At 53.2% G+C, this 18,616-nt stretch overlaps 7 protein-coding genes across 7 annotated transcripts; 3 read left to right on the top strand and 4 right to left on the bottom strand.

Moving 5' to 3' along the window:
* Positions 1–41: 41 nt before the first annotated feature.
* BDP55DRAFT_759680 (uncharacterized protein) lies at positions 42–3,012 on the bottom strand (the record flags this gene model as incomplete). The annotated part of the gene is made up of 6 exons (XM_060580831.1): positions 42–1,037; positions 1,145–1,448; positions 1,481–1,958; positions 2,069–2,558; positions 2,619–2,831; positions 2,890–3,012. The coding sequence occupies 6 exons, from the start codon at positions 3,010–3,012 to the stop codon at positions 42–44; spliced, it is 2,604 nt and encodes an 867-aa protein (XP_060433086.1).
* Positions 3,013–3,269: 257 nt separating this feature from the next.
* Positions 3,270–4,240, top strand: BDP55DRAFT_628713 (uncharacterized protein; the record flags this gene model as incomplete). The annotated part of the gene is made up of 4 exons (XM_060571934.1): positions 3,270–3,392; positions 3,427–3,570; positions 3,608–3,758; positions 3,810–4,240. 4 exons carry the CDS (start codon positions 3,270–3,272, stop codon positions 4,238–4,240), a joined length of 849 nt encoding a protein of 282 aa, XP_060433085.1.
* A 2,344-nt stretch (positions 4,241–6,584) lies between these two features.
* Positions 6,585–7,937, bottom strand: BDP55DRAFT_407866 (uncharacterized protein). The gene is made up of 2 exons (XM_060567346.1): positions 7,215–7,937; positions 6,585–7,131 (listed from the first exon to the last, which is right to left on the bottom strand). Exons 1-2 carry the CDS (start codon positions 7,834–7,836, stop codon positions 6,626–6,628), a joined length of 1,128 nt encoding a protein of 375 aa, XP_060433084.1. The 5' UTR covers positions 7,837–7,937; the 3' UTR covers positions 6,585–6,625.
* Positions 7,938–8,814: 877 nt separating this feature from the next.
* BDP55DRAFT_604394 (uncharacterized protein) lies at positions 8,815–11,228 on the top strand. Its single transcript, XM_060571087.1, has 2 exons — positions 8,815–10,052; positions 10,108–11,228. Exons 1-2 carry the CDS (start codon positions 8,870–8,872, stop codon positions 11,163–11,165), a joined length of 2,241 nt encoding a protein of 746 aa, XP_060433083.1. The 5' UTR covers positions 8,815–8,869; the 3' UTR covers positions 11,166–11,228.
* A 1-nt stretch (position 11,229) lies between these two features.
* On the bottom strand, positions 11,230–12,792 carry BDP55DRAFT_653073 (hemolysin III family channel protein). Its single transcript, XM_060574154.1, has 2 exons — positions 11,821–12,792; positions 11,230–11,718 (listed from the first exon to the last, which is right to left on the bottom strand). Exons 1-2 carry the CDS (start codon positions 12,406–12,408, stop codon positions 11,326–11,328), a joined length of 981 nt encoding a protein of 326 aa, XP_060433082.1. The 5' UTR covers positions 12,409–12,792; the 3' UTR covers positions 11,230–11,325.
* A 610-nt stretch (positions 12,793–13,402) lies between these two features.
* On the bottom strand, positions 13,403–14,110 carry BDP55DRAFT_653070 (translation machinery associated TMA7). The gene is made up of 4 exons (XM_060574153.1): positions 13,899–14,110; positions 13,718–13,807; positions 13,523–13,629; positions 13,403–13,465 (listed from the first exon to the last, which is right to left on the bottom strand). The coding sequence occupies exons 1-3, from the start codon at positions 13,918–13,920 to the stop codon at positions 13,535–13,537; spliced, it is 207 nt and encodes a 68-aa protein (XP_060433081.1). The 5' UTR covers positions 13,921–14,110; the 3' UTR covers positions 13,403–13,465; positions 13,523–13,534.
* A 581-nt stretch (positions 14,111–14,691) lies between these two features.
* BDP55DRAFT_545622 (kinase-like domain-containing protein) lies at positions 14,692–18,103 on the top strand (the record flags this gene model as incomplete). Its single annotated transcript, XM_060568587.1, has 4 exons — positions 14,692–15,449; positions 15,507–16,665; positions 16,720–17,088; positions 17,879–18,103. 4 exons carry the CDS (start codon positions 14,692–14,694, stop codon positions 18,101–18,103), a joined length of 2,511 nt encoding a protein of 836 aa, XP_060433080.1.
* Positions 18,104–18,616: the final 513 nt, after the last annotated feature.

Below are 18,616 nucleotides of genomic sequence, written 5' to 3'. Positions count from 1 at the left end.
AATTAGAGGAAGACCGGAGACGGATGTAGTGACGCCAGTAGTCAACGGGATACTGTTGGCAAGCCAGTACTATTCAGACTGTAAACTAGGGTCCATTTATCTGACCTCCAGAATTCGAAATGAGTTGGGTTTTCACGGTTACCGTTCATCCGTAGCGCAAGTATCTCCCAGACGTAGGTTCCAGCAGGCACAAATCTTCCGTTGTCCTCCGAGCCACCCCAAAACCAAGCTGCACTCATTGGCTCCGCGTCTGTACTGACAGTGTCGTTATGGAACGGTGCTTCGCCAGTCTTCGTGTTCACCATTGAATAAGTCACCAGTCTACTCCTCACAACTTGCTGGAAGGCAAATGCGGGATGTATGCCATCGGGATAGGTGATAGGGTTCTCGTCAATGCCGACGCTGGCGTTGTAGGTGGCATTGAATACCCTGCCGGGTTCGATATCGATGAGTGCGAAGTTCGGCAGCCTGACCCCGATCAAGCTGGTTTGCGTACGATCAATGATGGGTAAGATCAGCAGCGGTCCTTCATAGCCGGTGTACGGCACGGTCAGAGTATTTGCCTCAGAAGCTGATGAGCGGACTTCGATATAACCGCCAAAGAATGATAGCCGACTTGCTGCATTGGCCAAGTCGGGCTCGGAGCGGATCGATACTACCACGGACGCAGATTCGCCGCCCTTCAAAGTCAGGGTTGTGGGAGAAATCAATATGTTGGCGTAGGCGTCGCTAATGTTTGGCAATGAGAAGGTATAGGGGGCTGCAGGATCGATCACGTAACCTGACCCCGCTGGTACATGATCCAGTTGATATGAGAGCTCCTCGATACCAGTGTTTTCGAGGGTGAAACTTAGGAACGGTGGTCTGTTATCGGTGTCGTTGAATGCAAGATCCGTCGCGTTAACAATAGTGGCGTTCCGCACAGCAGACCAGGCGTCGACCCCCCCCCCCCCCCCCACCTCCTTGCTGCTGGACCGGGGCCTTGACATCACGAACATTAAAGTCCGGAATGCCGTCGTTGTAACGGACAGGACGTGCTGTGGCCACAATAGTATTGCGAATATGGCGCGGCGACCATCCAGGGTGTGCAGACTTAACGAGGGCGGCCCAGGTACGGTGTTGAGAAGCTGGTGCCGGCCCATACGCCGAGGCCGCCGAGGCGTGCAGGGAACGGCATGGCGACGTACTGCGATGGCCCAAGGACGGCCACACCCATGTGGGTATCCAGAGCCGGACCCCAGGTTGTCCAAGATGACGGCGTGAGACCCGTCTGGTTGTTGGGGATGAAGCTGAGGTTCATGTTGGCTGAAGATGGATCGCCGGGCAGGGATAGATCAACGCGGCCGTGTTTTGCGAGCAGCGAGACAAGCCTTGCCGCTTCATCGAAACCGATATTGACTGCCGCACGTACAGAAGGGCTGAGGTTGGTGCTACCCATGCGGGGGATGCTGAATGCGTGAACGGCGTAGTTGGAGCATACCCCATAACATATGGTATTCCGTATTTGGTGGTGATATCCAATGACGAATCGTTGAGGTCGCTCCAGCATTCGTATCTAGACTGGAGAAGGATCGTGGTTGCCGGATCTGAGGGGGGTTTCGCGTCGGGAGGAAGAGGCCGGCAAGGGGACACAACATCCTGCGGACCCTCCAGAGCCGCAGAGTCGAGTGCGCCAGGCCACCACAGTGTCAAATTGACATGGGCAGGCATGTCAAAGGTTTGGACATCGGTGGGATCGCTCGGGTGGTAGTACACGGGACCAGTCTCACCGCCTGCTGTCCAGTTCCCTTGCCATGTGTAAATCGGAACGAGGGAAGTATCGTAGGTACCAATAGCCATGCCACCGCGACTAACCGTCGGGGCCCTAATCGAGTACAGCCCAGGGCCAGTGTTGCCGGCACAAGTAGTTACAAGAGTACCGTTGTTGAACATACGCTCTATCAAAGCGGGCCAAGGGGCTAGTCTCATAGTCAGCAAGTCAACGCGTCAACACAGGGGAATTAGTAGGCGGATGGGTATCCAACAATATCCAACAGTTGCTCAACTGTACAGAACAAGCATCACTAACCTTCAGGATATTCCAACTCGTAACTATAAGGAATGGAAATAATGTCCAAATGCCGTTTGTACATCTGAAGAAAGTCATTCACCTGATCGTCTGCGTTGACGGGGTTGACGCAGTCAGTGATAGCGATCGCTTCAAAGATGGCATCCGGCGCCACACCGGTATAGCCCCATATCGGATCACCCTTTCCACCGGCAATACCAAGATTCCCGGTGCCGTGTGGATGACAGCTCCCAGCTGAGTTATTGGCGCCGGTCCGCAAGTTGGTGGTGTATGCGATGTTCGTTTCGCTCAGGCCGGGTGCAGTCACATCAATCGCGGCATCCATGATGGCAACGCGGACGTTCCTGCCAGTGACATTCTCCTCGTGTAAGCGTAACACGCCAGCGTCTTCATGCGAAGCCCGGAGCAGCGCGGCCTTCGACGCGGTGCTGGTGCTGTCGATGTTGACTTGCACGGTGCTTCTATGGCCAATGTCCTTCGTTTCTGAGTACTATCGCTGCCCAGGCGGAAGTTGTTGGCGATTCAAAGTTCTTTGATTCTCATGCAGAACCCCTTCCAAGGGAAGACGCCATGCATTCTGGGCATTAGTGACGAGAGCGATGGTATCCAGCGATGGTTGGAGTTGAGCCACTCCTTCACCGCATTTCAGTGAGAAAGACGCTCCGTGAAGAATGTCTGACTTATACTCGCGGAAACTACTGACGGAGCAGTGGAAGCCATGTTCTTGAAGCCCATTCTCGATGGCTAATCGCACACCTTCAGACTGTTCTCATATGTCAGCATCTTCAGTCATGGTATCTCCTTCAGGCAGAATGTCTCACGCTCTGTGCCGTAATGTCGTATTGAATAACAAAGCCATTACGAAGTTTTCCACCTGTGGGTGAGGGGACGAGGGCTGCAGCAAAACCGGCAAAAATGAGTCCGAGATGTCGAATGCAGTGCATGATGCACAGACGAATGGGCGAGTATCAAGTAATCAGGAATTCATCAGTAGCTATTTTGTACAGATCTGCCGAAGATGCTTCGCGAGGTCTTATACATGATGTAGGTGCCTTTAACTAGGCTATAGAGAGGTAGTATATCCATCCGAACAGGCCGACAGCAGGACCACTGATTCAAAGTTTAGATAGATTACAATATTTGAGCTTCTTGCACTCCTTCTTAGAACAGCTTGGTACCTCGTAATCTTCTAGAGGCAAGGATGGATTTGATCCGATACCGAGCCTCAACGTCCGGTCTTCCCGGCTTACCTCCTGAACCGCGCGTGCCGCGCGTGCCGCGCGTGCCGCTTGCCGCGCTCGCGATAGGTGCTACGAAGTACACCGTACGCAATGGGGCTCTTCAACAGTTCTTGCCAGATTCCTTGCGAATCGGCCAATTTCTCTGCATCGGTGCCGTGCATCGGTCACTCGGCGAAGCTTGGGTGCCTTGTCAAGATCGCCGCCCCGGCGTGGGCCTCTCCAGAGCGTCCAGGAGTTGACCGATGGAAGAGGTATCATGTTGTGCGTGATGGATGATCAGTATAAGACCAATACATAGCAAACGGCAAGCCGCATTGCGCGGGTGCAGTTATATCCAAGAGCGAAGGAATCGTCGCTAGGACAAATCGACTGCGCATTCTCCAGCTTGACTGGATCTGGGTGTAGAACTCGATGGGATTTGGCTTTGGAGGGAACGCTCACAACACCACGTACGTGCAACACATTTAAAACACATATACAACACAATAACTCGATGATAGAATGGGTCTGTGAAAAGAGCGCTTTTGAGTATGTCCGATATTATGCTTATCAGGTCTTTGATGAAGAGCCCCATGCCTCCTATCGACCTAGATGTAGTACAGCGATTAAGGCTGTCTTGGATCCGTGTGTTAATGCATACAGAGATACATCACCAGTTTTACCAGTTCCCTGCCGTCAAAGCCGCCTGTCTCCTGTAGGTCCCCGGCCCCTGGCCCCCTTGGCCCGTCGTCTTACCGCCGTAGACGGCTACTTAGGTCATGAACCACATCAGCCTGCTCCCCTCAGGGATCTATTTTGTCAACGTTCGTGGCACGAACGAGCAGAAGCTTCAAGCTCTTTAGAATCACCTCAACTGATCAGTCGAGTGAAGAAGCAAAGCTCGAGACTTGTGAAACTGATATTTATGGACTACATCATGAACACCAAGTGACAGGACAGCAATCATGAAAACCGTCAATACCACGATGGTCCGGTTCAAATACACACGAAAGAACCTAAACTCGCTATTATCATCATTTAGGTAAAGAAATCGACTACCTCGAATTTTCCCACACTTTCTTTCCGAACTTTTTGATGCTTCCTGAGTAGAAGGCAACTAGTCCTATAATGACAGACACCATTGTAGACACTAGGACTGGAGTTTGTGATGTTAGTCATTGTCAACCACGCGTGCGTGAAGCTCTGCTAGACGTACGAAACTTAGATATCACGAGGTACGCCCACGTAGGCGTCTGGAGAAAATAAGAGACATCCAAAGCAAAGAGAGCTGAGAGAAAAGATAACGGAAGCTTTGGTGAGCTTGTCAGTGTATGGAGAAGTAATTTTTCTCGGTGCACAGGACTTACGAAGAGAAGAGTAGCAAACGTAAAAACGAAAAGAACATTTGCTTGTTCCCCTGCCAGTTTTGCTTGCTTATCAGCCAAAGCTGCTTGGCGGTTTGCAATTGCGCTTTGCTCGAGTGATAGAACTGTGTTGTGGTTTGCAATTTCGTTCTGCTGGAGCGATATCGTTGTATTCACCTTTTGCACGTCAACAGTCAGTCATTACGCCATCCCGCAGTCTACGTTATTTAGGCGCTAGACTTACCGCTGACTAGATTCTCTCCACAATACCGTCCAATTCACTAATCGTATTCACCACATAGACGGCGGAAAGATCAGCGGTCTCCTTGAGCAGCTTCGCCGTTATGAGCCACTCTAATAGTCGAGATTCTTAGTGAAAACACGCAACACAAGCCAGAAACCAGTTATTGATGGTCCAAATCCATATCTGGTTGACTTGCAGCAGTGTCAACTCACCAGTGTGACTGAAAGTCACCGAAGACTCATCGCTCCGACTAGTTTGCTCTCTCGCCTCTTCCTCTGTCCAGTGCTTAGTGACGACCTGAATTTCGTTGCAATGAATTCTATCATCAACCGATTTCTTGTTCTTTGCAAAGTGTCAATACCACTCATCAAGGATCGGCGATGTGTGGACGACCGACAGGGTGGAATCCTTCCCATAGGCTTTCAGTAAACTCTCATAGTCCTCCTTAGCCTTTTTGAGCTTCTCTGGTTCCTCACGACCCGAAAAGCATAAGTAGGGCATCTGTGATTCCTTCTCAGTTCGACCTTTCTAGCATGGGATCTGAGACTCCGAACGAGAGAAGGTAATTCAGCACTACGAATACCACCGATGTAGCCACAAACTCATCTGTGCTTTTTTCGGGGTTACTATTCGTTATTTTCTCATGCTCGGCCCCACGCTCTTCTGCTTCGGTTTTCTCTCCACCTATTTTGCTCTGTTGATTCTCTTCTTTGACCATTCCACCAAGTACTCCCTCTCTCTTTCTGAAGGTACGGTCTGTTGATTGTCTGCCTCTTCAAATCGGCCCAGACTTTTACCTGCCGTCTCTCCTGACTGTCTCAAAACAGTTCGCGGCCTCATGATCCTTGAATCAGATACTGTGTCCGGCACCTCAACCCAACTGTCTTGAGAAAACGACTTGGCCTCGTAGGTAGTATTGGCTAGGGCTGAATTTCTCATCCTTTGAAATCCTCGTCAAAAGGTCCTGGGGTATCCGTCAGTTTTGACTTTGTCTCATACTCTTGCTGCTTCGTTCGACACCACCCACGCCACCTTTTTCTCTCCCCGGTCACACACACACACACACACACACACACAGAGATGGTAACTGAATTGTGAACCAGCCATATATCATAAAAGCTTACATTCATCCAGTCCATCTGAATCATATCAGTCTGCAATCTATCGAATGTATGTACAGTCGTGATTCACATTCGTAGCAGGTAAATAGACCCATGTAAAGCTTGGCTCCACCTTTGCCTTGCTCACACCTCCATTTAGATTGGCGACGGTTTTTTGCATGTCTGCTCCTGTTTGCATGATATTTGTCGGCCCGGTTTCGTAGATGACCTCGCGGACTGCCCTCTTGACTTGAAGTGTTCCAGACACACCATTCATGTCGTAGAACTGTTCAATATTGGCCTTGAATTCATCCAGCAAGCCCAAGAAGGATTTCTCAATCTTTGGATGTGGCAATCCGTAATCCATAGGCTTTCTATGAAGTCGTGCCAAGGGAGGGTCGCGGAGGATATCTTTGATAGCCTCCCAGTGTTTCGACCCGAGGGTTTTCTGAGTCGATTCCGTTCGACGCTTTTTGGTGCTTGTCATTGGATCATTGCTGTTTTTTTCCTGGTCATCATCTCGGTATTGATTCGGTTGATCATTTAGGTTTGCTTTGGAAATTTCCCTGCGGTCTTGCTGTCGCGATTTCTGAGTGTACTTTTGGGGGTTCAGGCCTCAAATTACCCAGTCATGAACGAAGGTCAACTGGAAGCCACTCTCTGAACTCCCGCCCCCTCTCATTGTTTTCTCCATGTGTCGCGGTTTCCTCGCACATCATCTGCGGATGAAGACAGGCCAAGCAAAGACCCCTCATCATCCCGCTCTTCTTGAACTGGCTAACGGAGCACTTCATCAACGTCTTGTGGTGCCCCAGAGGAGGGCCCGACACGTAACACTGCCCGACGCGATTCCATTCCAACGTCTTTGACATCTTCTCATCATCTAGTCTCATCATCGAGCTGATGGGCATGTAGGGCGTGCCCCTCGAAAGGATATCTATGTCGACGTTGCGGAGGACGGAAGATGTAGCTGTAGTCGTGATGCGATTGGTGTTTTCGTTACGGCGGAGGAGCCGCTTCCACCAAGAAGCTGGCTTGCGGGTGTTGCATTTGCAGTAGGTTATTGCGTGGATCTGCTTCATCATGCGCGTGTAGAGAGATAGACGGATTTCGTTACGTTTCCGCTCCAGAGCGACTATTTGCTCTCCGTATTAGCCGATCTCTCCTAAATTCCATGTATGAGGTTTGGATTGAAAATATGGGTAAAGAAAATCTCACCGGCAATTCTCAGTGCTACGACTTCCTCCTCTCCCGACTTCCCATCTGCCAGAAAGTTGAAACTCCACGATATCTCGGTGATCAACCGTAAAGATCCCGTTTCAAATGCCCTTTCGTGCCTAAACCAGTACGCCGCCAGGAGGAGGTCCTTCTTCTCTGGATGTACAAGCCCGTGTTGCGCAATGGTGTCCATGATCTCAGGCGAGAGCCAGTACTCGGCCGCCGCGGTAACGGAGACAGTACAGTGGTACTTTGCCGCCAGAATGGCAACAGCGAGGACCAGCTTCGGCGGTATTTCTCTCATGTCTGCGTTCAGGCTACTACCATGAAGGATGTGGCACATGATGTCCATGACCTTGGGATCGTCGTCTGGGAGCGAAAGGCGTGCTGGATCTGACATGGCGGCGTCTTTGTCGAAGTTTGCTTCAGGAATCGTTGAGGCGAAGATGGGAGAGGCATTTGACAGAACGAGGGCGTAAACGCGGATTTCATGTCTAGATGGTCCTGCGATGAGGATGAGGTCGCCCTTTGGTGCTGGATCTTGTCTCGTTGACTCGAGGGGTGCTCCATCCTTGAGTCCTAGCTCATGAGAGTCCGCAATTTCCCTCATCGCACTGGGCATGTCAATTGTTGAGCGACGTGAGTGAAGTCGTCGAGAAGTGTGTCAGGAAGTTACGTATTCTACTTACTCTTCGTTGGTAGAACTGGAGGATTGTGTAAAACTACCATCACTACCGCTTACATTCTCTTCCATCGAGGTCTTGCCTCTGACGAATCCTTCAGCGTCCAAAGTGATGTCCGAACTCATCTCACTTTCACTATGCCATGAAGGTGATAGCAAGCAGCTATATGACAACCTTTGGAAGGACGAAAGAACTGAAGGGATTGTCAGAAATTTCAGACTTTGGCCTTGGGCGAGGCGATCTAGGACTCTTGAGTGAGCCAGGACGGGCCTATCTCAGGGTGGCGGAGCTGGGTCGCGTGAATCCCTGTCCTGAAGGAAGGAGCGTAGGACTCTTCGAAGGATCAAGAACCTAATATGAGATATTGCCTGCGATCAAGGGTATAATTAGGCTCCAGTTCAATTTATGCGAGCGCAATTTGTTTGTCTAAACATACGCCAGAGTAGACCTGGAATTGTCACATCACCAGTTGAGAACATCACATGCGCCCGACGTTAGTTCGTCTGGCTGAGTCCAACATATCATATCTCAAGACTTGGTGTTTGGAGCTTCGGATTCCGGCGACTCATGGCCGAAAGAACGATATCAATACTTTTTGAGATGTGAATCCCTTGGAAGCGGTTCAGTTTACGTACTTAAGACATCTCAGAGAGCTTAGAAGACCTCGATGACTTGATGAATGAGAAAGATTGGGCACATCATAGGATGTGATGTTGAGTTGAGTGGTGAGATGAGTAGATGACAGTTGGCACTGTGTTTTTCGTGGCGGGGACGCTAAGACCCAGTCCTCTGGGCGGATCTCGTCGCCCCGTTCCTGCCGCAAGTCCCGCTGCAGAAATCGGCCCCGCATGGCACACAGTGCGCCGGCTTCCGAGACCCGTATCTTCGTAAAGTTCACTTGCTTTTTTCACTTCACATCAACGTCAACCACTTCACTCACAAAAGCAACATTACATTCGCTTCGTTCACGTCATGGTGCGAACACGGCCCCGCAACAAGACCAAACGCGTCGCCATCATAGACTACGGCTCCGACGGCGAGCCACCAGAAGAAGCCCACGATGATCCAGAAGACGAAAATTTCGAGGCGCCGCCGCCGGACCCGGAAGACGACGACGACGACCGCATGGACGTAGATGGGGGCGACGATGATTTCGAGGCAGAAGATCCATCCAACTTAGCCATTGATGACGGTTCACGAAGAAGAGGCGATGGCAGTGACGACGAGCAGCCCGCCTACACCAGCTCCGCCGGGATCAAGAAGCGCCCGACGGACATGACCGCCCTCGAAACCTACCACGCCGACGGCCGGCCTACGCGCTACTACACCGGCGAGCTGAAGCGCGGCCAGCGGATCCAGGTGCTCGATTTCTTTTACGGTCCCGAGGAGGAGGCTGTTGGCGTCGCGAGTTGGTTGCTGAATCGGTGGGCTGGGTACGCGGTGCTGCCGAGTAAGTTGTCTGACGGGCCTGCGTATCCCGTGTCGAGCCCGTGGCTCGGAGAGGGGTTCAATGAAGACCAGGAACGCGCTGCCAAGAGCTGGTTTGAGAGGTTGAAGGGATCTAAGGGGGTGACCGAAGGCGAGAGGGAGATGGGGGCGATAGAGGCAGAGGGGTACCGGTTGAGCCCAGGTGGTCACTTGGTCACCGTGATCGGGCCGTATCAAAGCCAGCAAGAAGTTGAGATTCCACCGTACGATAGTGTCGTGCTTGGCGATATGGGACAGCTCTTGACAAAAGACTCCGGCGACGAGGAGAAGTCTTCTGGGTGGATGTTTGACGTCGGTGGCATGGTCATCGGAATGGACTGGGCCCCGAGAACAGAGGGGGAATCGCAGATTCTCTCACTCGCCGTGGTTCCGCCGACGGACCACCAAATGGGCCTCGAGGATGCTTATAACGAGAAGAAGGGCATCGTACAGCTGTGGGAGCTTCGTGGGCAGAAGGACAGCGACGGTATCTCGAGACCCGCCGCACAGCCTGCGCGCCTTGCAAGGACGCTGTGCGTCGACTGGGGCAGGGTCAAGCGGCTCAAATGGTGCCCGGTACCTTTCAGGGAAGATAGGTCTTTGGGTCTCCTCGCACTACTTTGTGGCGACGGGCAGGTTCACGTCGTCTCGGTTAAGGAAATCGGCGACCAAGAAGAAGACGCATTCAGTAAGGATATATACTCATCTATCTCTTGTTTTCTTTGCACTGACAAATCCTACAGCAAAACTCGAAAACTCAGTCGTATCTCTCGGCGTCTCGTCAGAAACCAACGTGACAGCAAGCTGCTTCGCCTGGGTCAACACAAACCGCATTGTTCTAGGCCACTCAGACGGCTCCCTAACCCTCTGGTCAATCTCCCCGCGCATCTGCCTCGCCCGTCACGACGTCCACTCGACGTACGTAATGCACCTCGACTCAGCCTACCCCTCGGATCCTTATCTCGTAGCCTCGACCCCGATCGCGGGCTACACCACCCTCCTAGACCTCTCCGACCCCTCGTGCGAGCGGACAAGCTTCCCCTGCTTCGCCATCACGCCGCAGCCGAATCTCATGCAATGGAGCGACCATCTACGCGGTTTCTTCACCGCCGTACCGTCCGCGAACCCGCTCAACGCCTCTGTCGGGTTCGTTCACGCGCGGTGGTATGCCGCACAGGTGCGGAAAGTCATGGACGGGGACCGGTTGCCGACGTGTCTTGCCGTTGGCGCGCAGCATCCATTTGTGTTGGTAGGTTATACGGACGGAACAGTGTGGGCTGCGAACCCATCGAATCGCATCTTTGCTTCGAAGCATCATTTCGGGCACAAGATGAAGGTTCTCGACCACCAGCACATCCCGCGCGAGAGGCTTGACGTGGAGGCGGTGAACGGGCAAGAAGGCGGGAGTGCAGCGGACCGATGCCGTGGCGCGTCGAGGATATTGCAGGGGTTCCGGCCGGTGCCGAATGTGAATCCCAAGGTGGATACGTGGAAGACCAAGGTTGCGATCAATAAGAAGAAGGATAAGAAGGGAAAGGCCAAGGGCAAGGCTAAAGGGAAGGCAAAGGGGAAGAAGGGCGCTGCGGCGGCGGATGCTGGAGAGGAAGACGATGGGGATGTCCAGGGCGGTCAGGAGGAGGTTGATGGGCACTTTGCTGACCCAGAGCGAGCCGTCATCTCGGAGCCGTTGACGCGGATTACGACGATGGCGTGGAATCCGAACATGGAGTATTCGTGCTGGGCGGCGATTGCGATGGCGTCTGGTCTGGTGAGGATCATGGACCTAGGGTTGGAATGCTAAGGTAGAGAGAGAGAGCGCCCATACATATAGTGGCATAGGCGAGATAGGCAGACAGTGTGAATGATACCCTCTATTACCAACGTTCTATTAAGCAGAATATCATATATCCGAGACTCATATAATTCATTACAACCATCTATTACCACCGTCAGACCCCTAATCACAGACACTTTCCCCCCGTGACAGTATGATGATAATCAAAGGCCTTGGCCATGCCATACAAATGCGTCACGGCAGCCATCACCACGAAAAAGTGAAAAATTTGATGGGAGCTGCCCCAGATGTCAAACGTGCGCGGGAACGAGCGCTCCGGCCAGCGGAAGGCGTACAAGAAGGCGCCAAAGATGTACATGAGCCCGTGGAGGACGACCCAGCTCAGGCTCATGCGGTTCTCCATCTCCTGGCGGCCGTAGATTGTCAGGCCGTGGAGGACGGGGACGACGCCCGAGGTGCCGAGGGCGGTGAACATGCAGGCGCGGAAGGTGCGCCATTCTGGAGCGCGGAAGAATTCGATCCAGGAGACTGCGCCGCAGCCTAGGCCTAGGACGTTGATCTTGGGAGGTTGTGTCAGTTGGGGGGGTTTTCTTCTAAGGGGTGTATATCGTGAGAGATGATATGAGCAAGAAATGAGTGAGAGGTTGAGTGAGATTCATACCGTTGTGAGGTAAAACTTGAGCAACGCAGGATGGCAATAAAAGCCGTAATACATAGCAGGCACATAACTTCCCACAATAAGAAACACAATCCCCGAATAATCCAACTTATTCCCCCACTTGGCGACCTCGGGAGAATGGTTACACATGGCGTGGTACGCAGCACTCATCCCCAAACACGCGACGGCGCCGGCGAAGAAGCACCCAAACACAACCATGTCGGCATCGCTCGCCGACTCGTAGCGCGGCGCGATGACGGCGTACAGTACCGTTCCCGTGATGACAAAGGCGACGGCGCCCAGGAGGTGGGACCAGATGTTTACGGACTCATTGTGCAGATACCCCAGGGAGCGGAAGGAGGCGCGGTAGGAGTTTGAGTCTGGGCGGTAGCCTGTGATGATGAACTGGTTGTCGCGGCGCCAGGGGGGCAGGTCGTCCCAGAGGACGGTGAGGGCTTTTTCGACTTTGCGTTCGAGGGCTGCGGCGGAGGATTCTACTGTTGAGAGGAGGCTTGTGGTGTCGTGGGATGAGGAGGAGCGCCGGCGGTTGCGGTTTCTGAGGCCGTCGTCGGCTGTTTCTGGGGCTGTCATTTTGGTGGTGTTTTTTGTATGGGTCGAGAGAGTTGCCTCGTAGCTTTTGTTGTTGTTTGTCTATATGTCGCAGTTCACGAGAGAAAAAGGGTATCTGTTTTGACATGTGGTATGGTCCTTCTTAAGCATTTAAAGGCCGTTGAGATATCACGGGCGCGCACGTTCAACAAGGGCGCATACTGCAGCTGCTGCGATGACGGATTGACCGCTAGGGGCCGGGGGGTGCGGCGGCGGGTCAGGCCAGGGGTATTCCGTAAAAGGGAGGGGACCTGAATTTGATTGAGATGGGAATTGTTGGGATTTCCTCTTTTTCCAGCTGGCATCTGCATTTCCACATGCTTGAAGAATTCCTTAGCAGCAGAAACAGCAGACACCTCATGTTTTTTTTTTTTCTTCTTCAGTCCGCACCGAACGGACCCGAGGCCCTTTTGGCTCCCAGCTCCGTATGGGCGGCATCACAAGTGGCGCCAGCTGGGACCGGCATAAAATGGACTGGATGGGACGTTTCTAGTCGGCCCGTCGGTCAGACTGGACTAGCCGCCGGGAAGAGGGCGGGCATCAGGTGAGACATTTGGACGTTTGCCTTACATAAGGTGCTTCAAGGTCAGCATCTGCAGGACAGTCAGACGTGAGCATCGACTGTGAAACGGGCACTGGATGGAGCATTGGAGAACAGAGGGCCGGTGGGTTCTGTGGGATGCGCGAGCATGTGCTGAAGAGACCTCTCAAGCGCAAATCTTTGCTATGAGGAGCAAAGGCGACAAACACCCGTGGGCGCATTTCCACTGTTTAAGGCCCTCCGCCGTTCCATTTTTTGGGTGCCGCAACTGCAACTTGAAGACCCTGAGCCCGACTTTTGTGTCTTGAGTCAATCCAGCTACAATCTGACACTTCACAGACTCAACAGCATGAACAGTATCAGTCAGGCTAGCCAGCATCATCCATGCCCGCTTGGTCAAGGGTCAAGAGTTCTTTTGATATCATATCATTGCATGCTCGTTGTAGGTATGTAAAAAGGAAAAGCGCTCCATCGCGCCCCGGGCTTTCGTAAATCGGGTCGTCGTTGACTTCGATTATGTCGCAATCCCACGCACTAAAAACTTCTTTTGCTTCACCAGCAGTCGATTTATTTCTTGCCGCTCTTCTTGATGCCCTGGGTACCAGTGTTGAGAGGTCCCTTGCCGCCGGCCTTGGCAGCCATCTCCTTGCGAGCCTTCTCCTCTAATCTCGTGCATTAGTCTCCGTTGGCAAGGAACTTGAAGACGAGAGGAAATGCAGTATCTGCCCCGTCAGTGATTGTAAGACCTACCGGCGCGCTTCTTCTCGAGGAAAGCGAGATCGTCCTCGTCCATGTCCTTCGCGGCCTTCTTCGCGGCCTTAAGGGGCTTGGCCTTGCCACCTGTTGTTGTGAAGAGGTCTTGTCAGCATCGCGCGGACAGAGTCGGAAAGGGGTCACCTCTAAGGTAGGTAGGCAACGGTGAACTACTTACCTTCACGGCTTGCACCACCCATTTTTGCAGAGGTTTTCGAGAGAAGGGGCTGGGTTGAAGATCGGCTTTGGGCGAGGAAGAGCGGTGGACAGTGAGAAATTCGGGAGTCGCAGAAGTTGCACAGTCGTAAAGTCAAAAGGAGAGGAAAGAGGAAGCGCGGCGCAGTAAGGCGGGTGGACGTGGGGTGAAAATTGCCCCTCCTCGACGAATCGGTCAAGGGTCCTCGCTTATAGCGATCAGGGATGGTTTATTTCATATATGCGAGGATATGTACACATCAGTAGGGGATCCGGGGCATCTCCGGAACATTCCAAGCTCAACGACGGCTCTATTCCGTTTCTCCGGCGCGGCGCAGTGTCTCGTCACCACCAAAATTCCCCTACCGCATTCCCGACGTCCACGGTCCAAGGCACACTCAACCTGTCGACCCTTGATCGCTGGAAAGCACCGAGTCGTTCGACACATACAATACTGCTTTTCTTTGGCATTGCATTACGACACTTTATCCTCCTTTCCCCCCCTCTTTGACTTGCCCTCTGGTTTTCTAGTGTCGCATTGCTTTCTCTTTCCCCCATGAGCTGAGCCGACACAGTCATCCGGTTCGCAAACAACTCCTGCCGCACATCAATCGTCTGGTGATCTCTGCTAACACGTCGCTGCTACTTCTTGCGCGCAAAAAGACCTAGGGGACTTCTTCCTCTGGCGGATCACTGCTGCAAAACATCTAAAGAACGTGCCCCGACACGTTCAACACTACAGCTCAGAGCACCGCACTTGCTATTGCATTGCAAAGATGGCGTCGAGTTCCGACGAGGGCGAGATCATGGAGAATGACGCCGTGGATTTGAAGGCAACTTCACTGCCGAAGAAGTTTGAAGGAAACGGTGTTGACCGTCAAGACAGAACTCGAGATAGACGCTCGGCCTCCAACTCCCCCGAGTACGACAGTTCCGCCAGAAACCACCACCACCTTTCGAGACGCAGTCGTTCGCCCCCGCCGCTCCGCGGCTTCAAGCGCGCCCGCGACGAGCGTGACTACGCCGGTGGAGGACGACAAGATACCCGCCGCTTCCGCGTGCACTACGAGGACGGCGTGAGGGATGACTACCGCCATTCACGCGTATCGTACGAAGACCTAGACCGCCCGCCGTCCCGCGGCTCGAACAACAGCTACGACGGTCGTGATAGGAACCGCAGTCGCGAGAGAGACGCATACAAAGAAAGAGATAGAGATCAGCGCGATCGGGACAGGGACCGATACCCGGATAAGAGACCCCGCAACCGTACCAGGTCGCCCTACAGGCCCCCGCGCGGCGAGCGAGGGGGCCGCGATGATCACTACGCCAGAGACGGCGGGCGAGATCGTCTCACCGATTCGTTCCGCGGCCTCAAGTATGACGACAACAGAGACCGACACGCCCGAAACGGAGGCGCGGCGCCAAACGGAGTCGCTGTAGGAAAGGATCCGCGCGCTTCCAGAGAAGATGCTAAACCTGTGAAAGACTCTGCAGACCGTGAAAATTCTGCGGCTTCTCGTTCTCGGGGCCAGACGTCCGTCTTCCCTCCTCCTTCCAAGAGGACTCGGTTCCTGCTAACACCCGACGATAGCGCTCCGCAGGTGGTAGAGCCTGATCATAGCTACGAGGAGCCCGAGGAGCCAATGGTCATTGACGAGGAAGCTGAGATCGAACGCAGGCGACGACGACGTGATGAGCTACTCGCAAAGTCCAGCTCAGCTACCCCGCTGCTTGTTCACGCATTGCATGCTGCTGAAAGGTCGGCGATTCCATCACCAGCGCAGGAGAACACCCCTGCGACGGATATCGGAACCCCAGGCACAGGTAAGAATTTCACCTCCCAGACTTTGACATACGCTAAGTCTACAGACATTGCCTCACCAGCCCAAGACGGAAGTTCGCCTGGTGCTATCGACATTGTGAATGAGAGCGACCTCATGAATACTCATGGCGGTGGTGACGCAACCGAGGAGGACGGCCCCTCAGCTGCAGACTACGATCCCACAGCCGACATGAAGGAGGACGAGAGACGCGATGAGATGCGACACGGTAACGTGGGTGTTCATGGCGAAGCTCCTGATGCGTCGAACGACAAGCAGCCACTGGAACAGCCTCAGGAAGCCCCTGCGAAGAAGTCATCAGAAGACGACGATGATGACGATTTTGACATGTTTGCTGAAGACTTTGATGACGACAAGTACGCTGCACCCAACCCTGTCAAGGTAGCTGTGGTGGACGAGTCCAAGGCCTCGCCAGCACTTGCGCCGCCGAACGGAGCCATCCTCGAGGGCGACGATAAGGACGGCTACTACAAGATTCGCATCGGCGAGATCCTCAACGGCCGTTATCAGGTCCAGTCGACTCTGGGCAAGGGTATGTTTTCTGGCGTTGCGCGGGCTGTCGACATTACGAACAAGAAATTGGTCGCTGTCAAAATCATGAGAAACAACGATGCGCTGAGGAAAGGAGGTTACACCGAGATTGCCATCCTGCAAAAGCTTAACGATGCCGATCCGGAGAATCGGAAGCATATTGTCAAGTTTGAGCGGCATTTCGACCACAAGGGCCACCTGTGTATGGCGTTTGAGAATCTAAGTCTGAACTTGCGCGAAGTGCTCAAGAAGTTTGGCAACAATGTTGGAATCAACCTAGGCGCAACTCGAGCATACGCTCATCAAATCTTCATTGGCCTTGCTCACATGCGCAAATGCAGTGTCATCCATGCCGATCTGAAGCCTGACAATATCTTAGTAAGTACTTCCAATGTTGATTGTTGGAAAAAGAACTTCACTAACCACTACCAGGTCAACGAGAGCCGAAATGTGCTCAAGATTTGTGACTTGGGAACCGGTATCGACAAATCTGATGCGGCTACGGCGCACAACGAGATCACCCCGTACCTGGTCAGTCGCTTTTACAGAGCACCAGAGATCATTCTCGGAATGCCCTACGACTTCTCCATCGACATGTGGTCCATCGGTGCCACGTTGTACGAGCTGTACACGGGCAAGATCCTATTTGCAGGCGACAGCAACAATCAGATGCTCAAGGCCATCATGGAGATCCGTGGCAAGATCACGCCCAAGCTCTACAAACGAGGTCAACTCTCGGCGATGCATTTTGATGAATTGGGCAACTTTGTCAGCATGGAGCGGGACAAGGCGCTTGGAAAGGTACGTTATTGGCTCGTTGTCTCGGTGTTTTCTGTCCTCCTTGCATCTGTGTTTTCCTTACTTTTGCTTTTCACCCCTCTCTTCCCCATTTTCTCAACGCCTCTGCATTCTGCCTCGTTTCAAGACTCTCAAACCACGACCCAACCTTCCCTCAGAGATGCTATTTTTTGCCGACGGGGTCCCGAGATAGGTCTAGTTGAGGCGGAGTGCGGCTGTAAGCGCTGAGGCGCGGCTGCACATGCGTACGCACGCATCCTCCACAGCTTCTGCGGGCCGTTCATCAGTCAAGTCCGAGCGCGTACCCCGGAAAGCTCGCGACGCGATGCCGCCCGGCTGACGGGTTGGTCGTCGACAGTGGTCACGATGTCCTTGGAAGCAAACACTTCGGACTCGTCGGACTCGCATGACTTGCTGTGGGGGAGCGGTCCCCCAGTATGGAAGGTCCGCGAACGAATCCTCCCATCTTCGGAGGATGAGCTGTCTCAGGGACTGTTTGTCACGGCCGCATCATCTCAACTTCGCCTCTATCCTGTTCTCCCTTATTACCCTGTTTTTGCCCCTCCGCCGCCCCTTGTATCCTGCACAAAGGGTCCAACACGTCGGGTCGATTTGTCAAAGTTGACAGGACATGTTTCCGCTGTCCGGAGGGTCCCTCCGCAGCAAGCCTATCCCGGTTGTCCCCTGTTACGCTATTGCATCATTTCTTTTTCTCGATGGCCCGATGATGGGTTTTTGTTTGAAAATAGTAGCAGAAAAGTTCAGCCAGTCGCTAACCAACATCTCACCACAGACAACCGCCAGGGTCCTGCCCGTCGTCAAACCAACGCGTGATCTGCGCACCCGCCTCTTTGCCGCGTCAGCGGGTATGAACGACGCCGAGACGAGGGACCTGAATCATTTTGTCGACCTGCTCGAGCACTGCTTGACGCTTAACCCGGAGAAGAGGATCAAGCCTGCCGACGCGCTGAAGCATCCGTTCTTTACGGCTAGGGTCGCTGCGCCTGTGAAGAGATAGGGGCGTGGTAAAGGATGACTCACGGAACAAGACCGCTGGGGAGTGTTTGTAGGATGAGCGGGATGAGGTGTTGCGGGCTATTGAGGCCATTGCTCTGCTCCTAGGTTCATCCTGATCAGCTGCGGCCAGTGGGGAGAGCTGTGAAGAGTGAAAAGGTAGATATTTGTTGTACGAGGACGATGGGAGGTACGACTCATACTGCGAAGCGCTGGTTTAGACAAAGGGGCAAAAATTAGATGAAATGGAGACTACATTGAACCAATGACTTGATTTTCGTGACCCTGCTCCAGGGTCTTAGCGTGCCATCCTGCGAAGAAGCCTTGGTGGTAGCTTAGATGCAGCAGCAAGATGTCTAACCTCTCATGTACGCAACCGACTCCAAGATGAAAATCACACAACATATGCCATCCGCCGTGGGGAAACGGGGGTTGGATAATCGTTCAAGAGAACTACCTGCGACGTTGGAGCTGCCTCGCCTCCCAAAAGCGTATGACGAGAATTCGCGGTAGGACC

This window comes from Colletotrichum godetiae, assembly GCF_030913485.1.
Source record: "Colletotrichum godetiae strain CBS 193.32 chromosome Unknown BDP55scaffold_8, whole genome shotgun sequence".
Taxonomy (NCBI): domain Eukaryota; kingdom Fungi; phylum Ascomycota; class Sordariomycetes; order Glomerellales; family Glomerellaceae; genus Colletotrichum; species Colletotrichum godetiae.
This window is presented reverse-complemented; position numbering and strand designations above follow the sequence as displayed.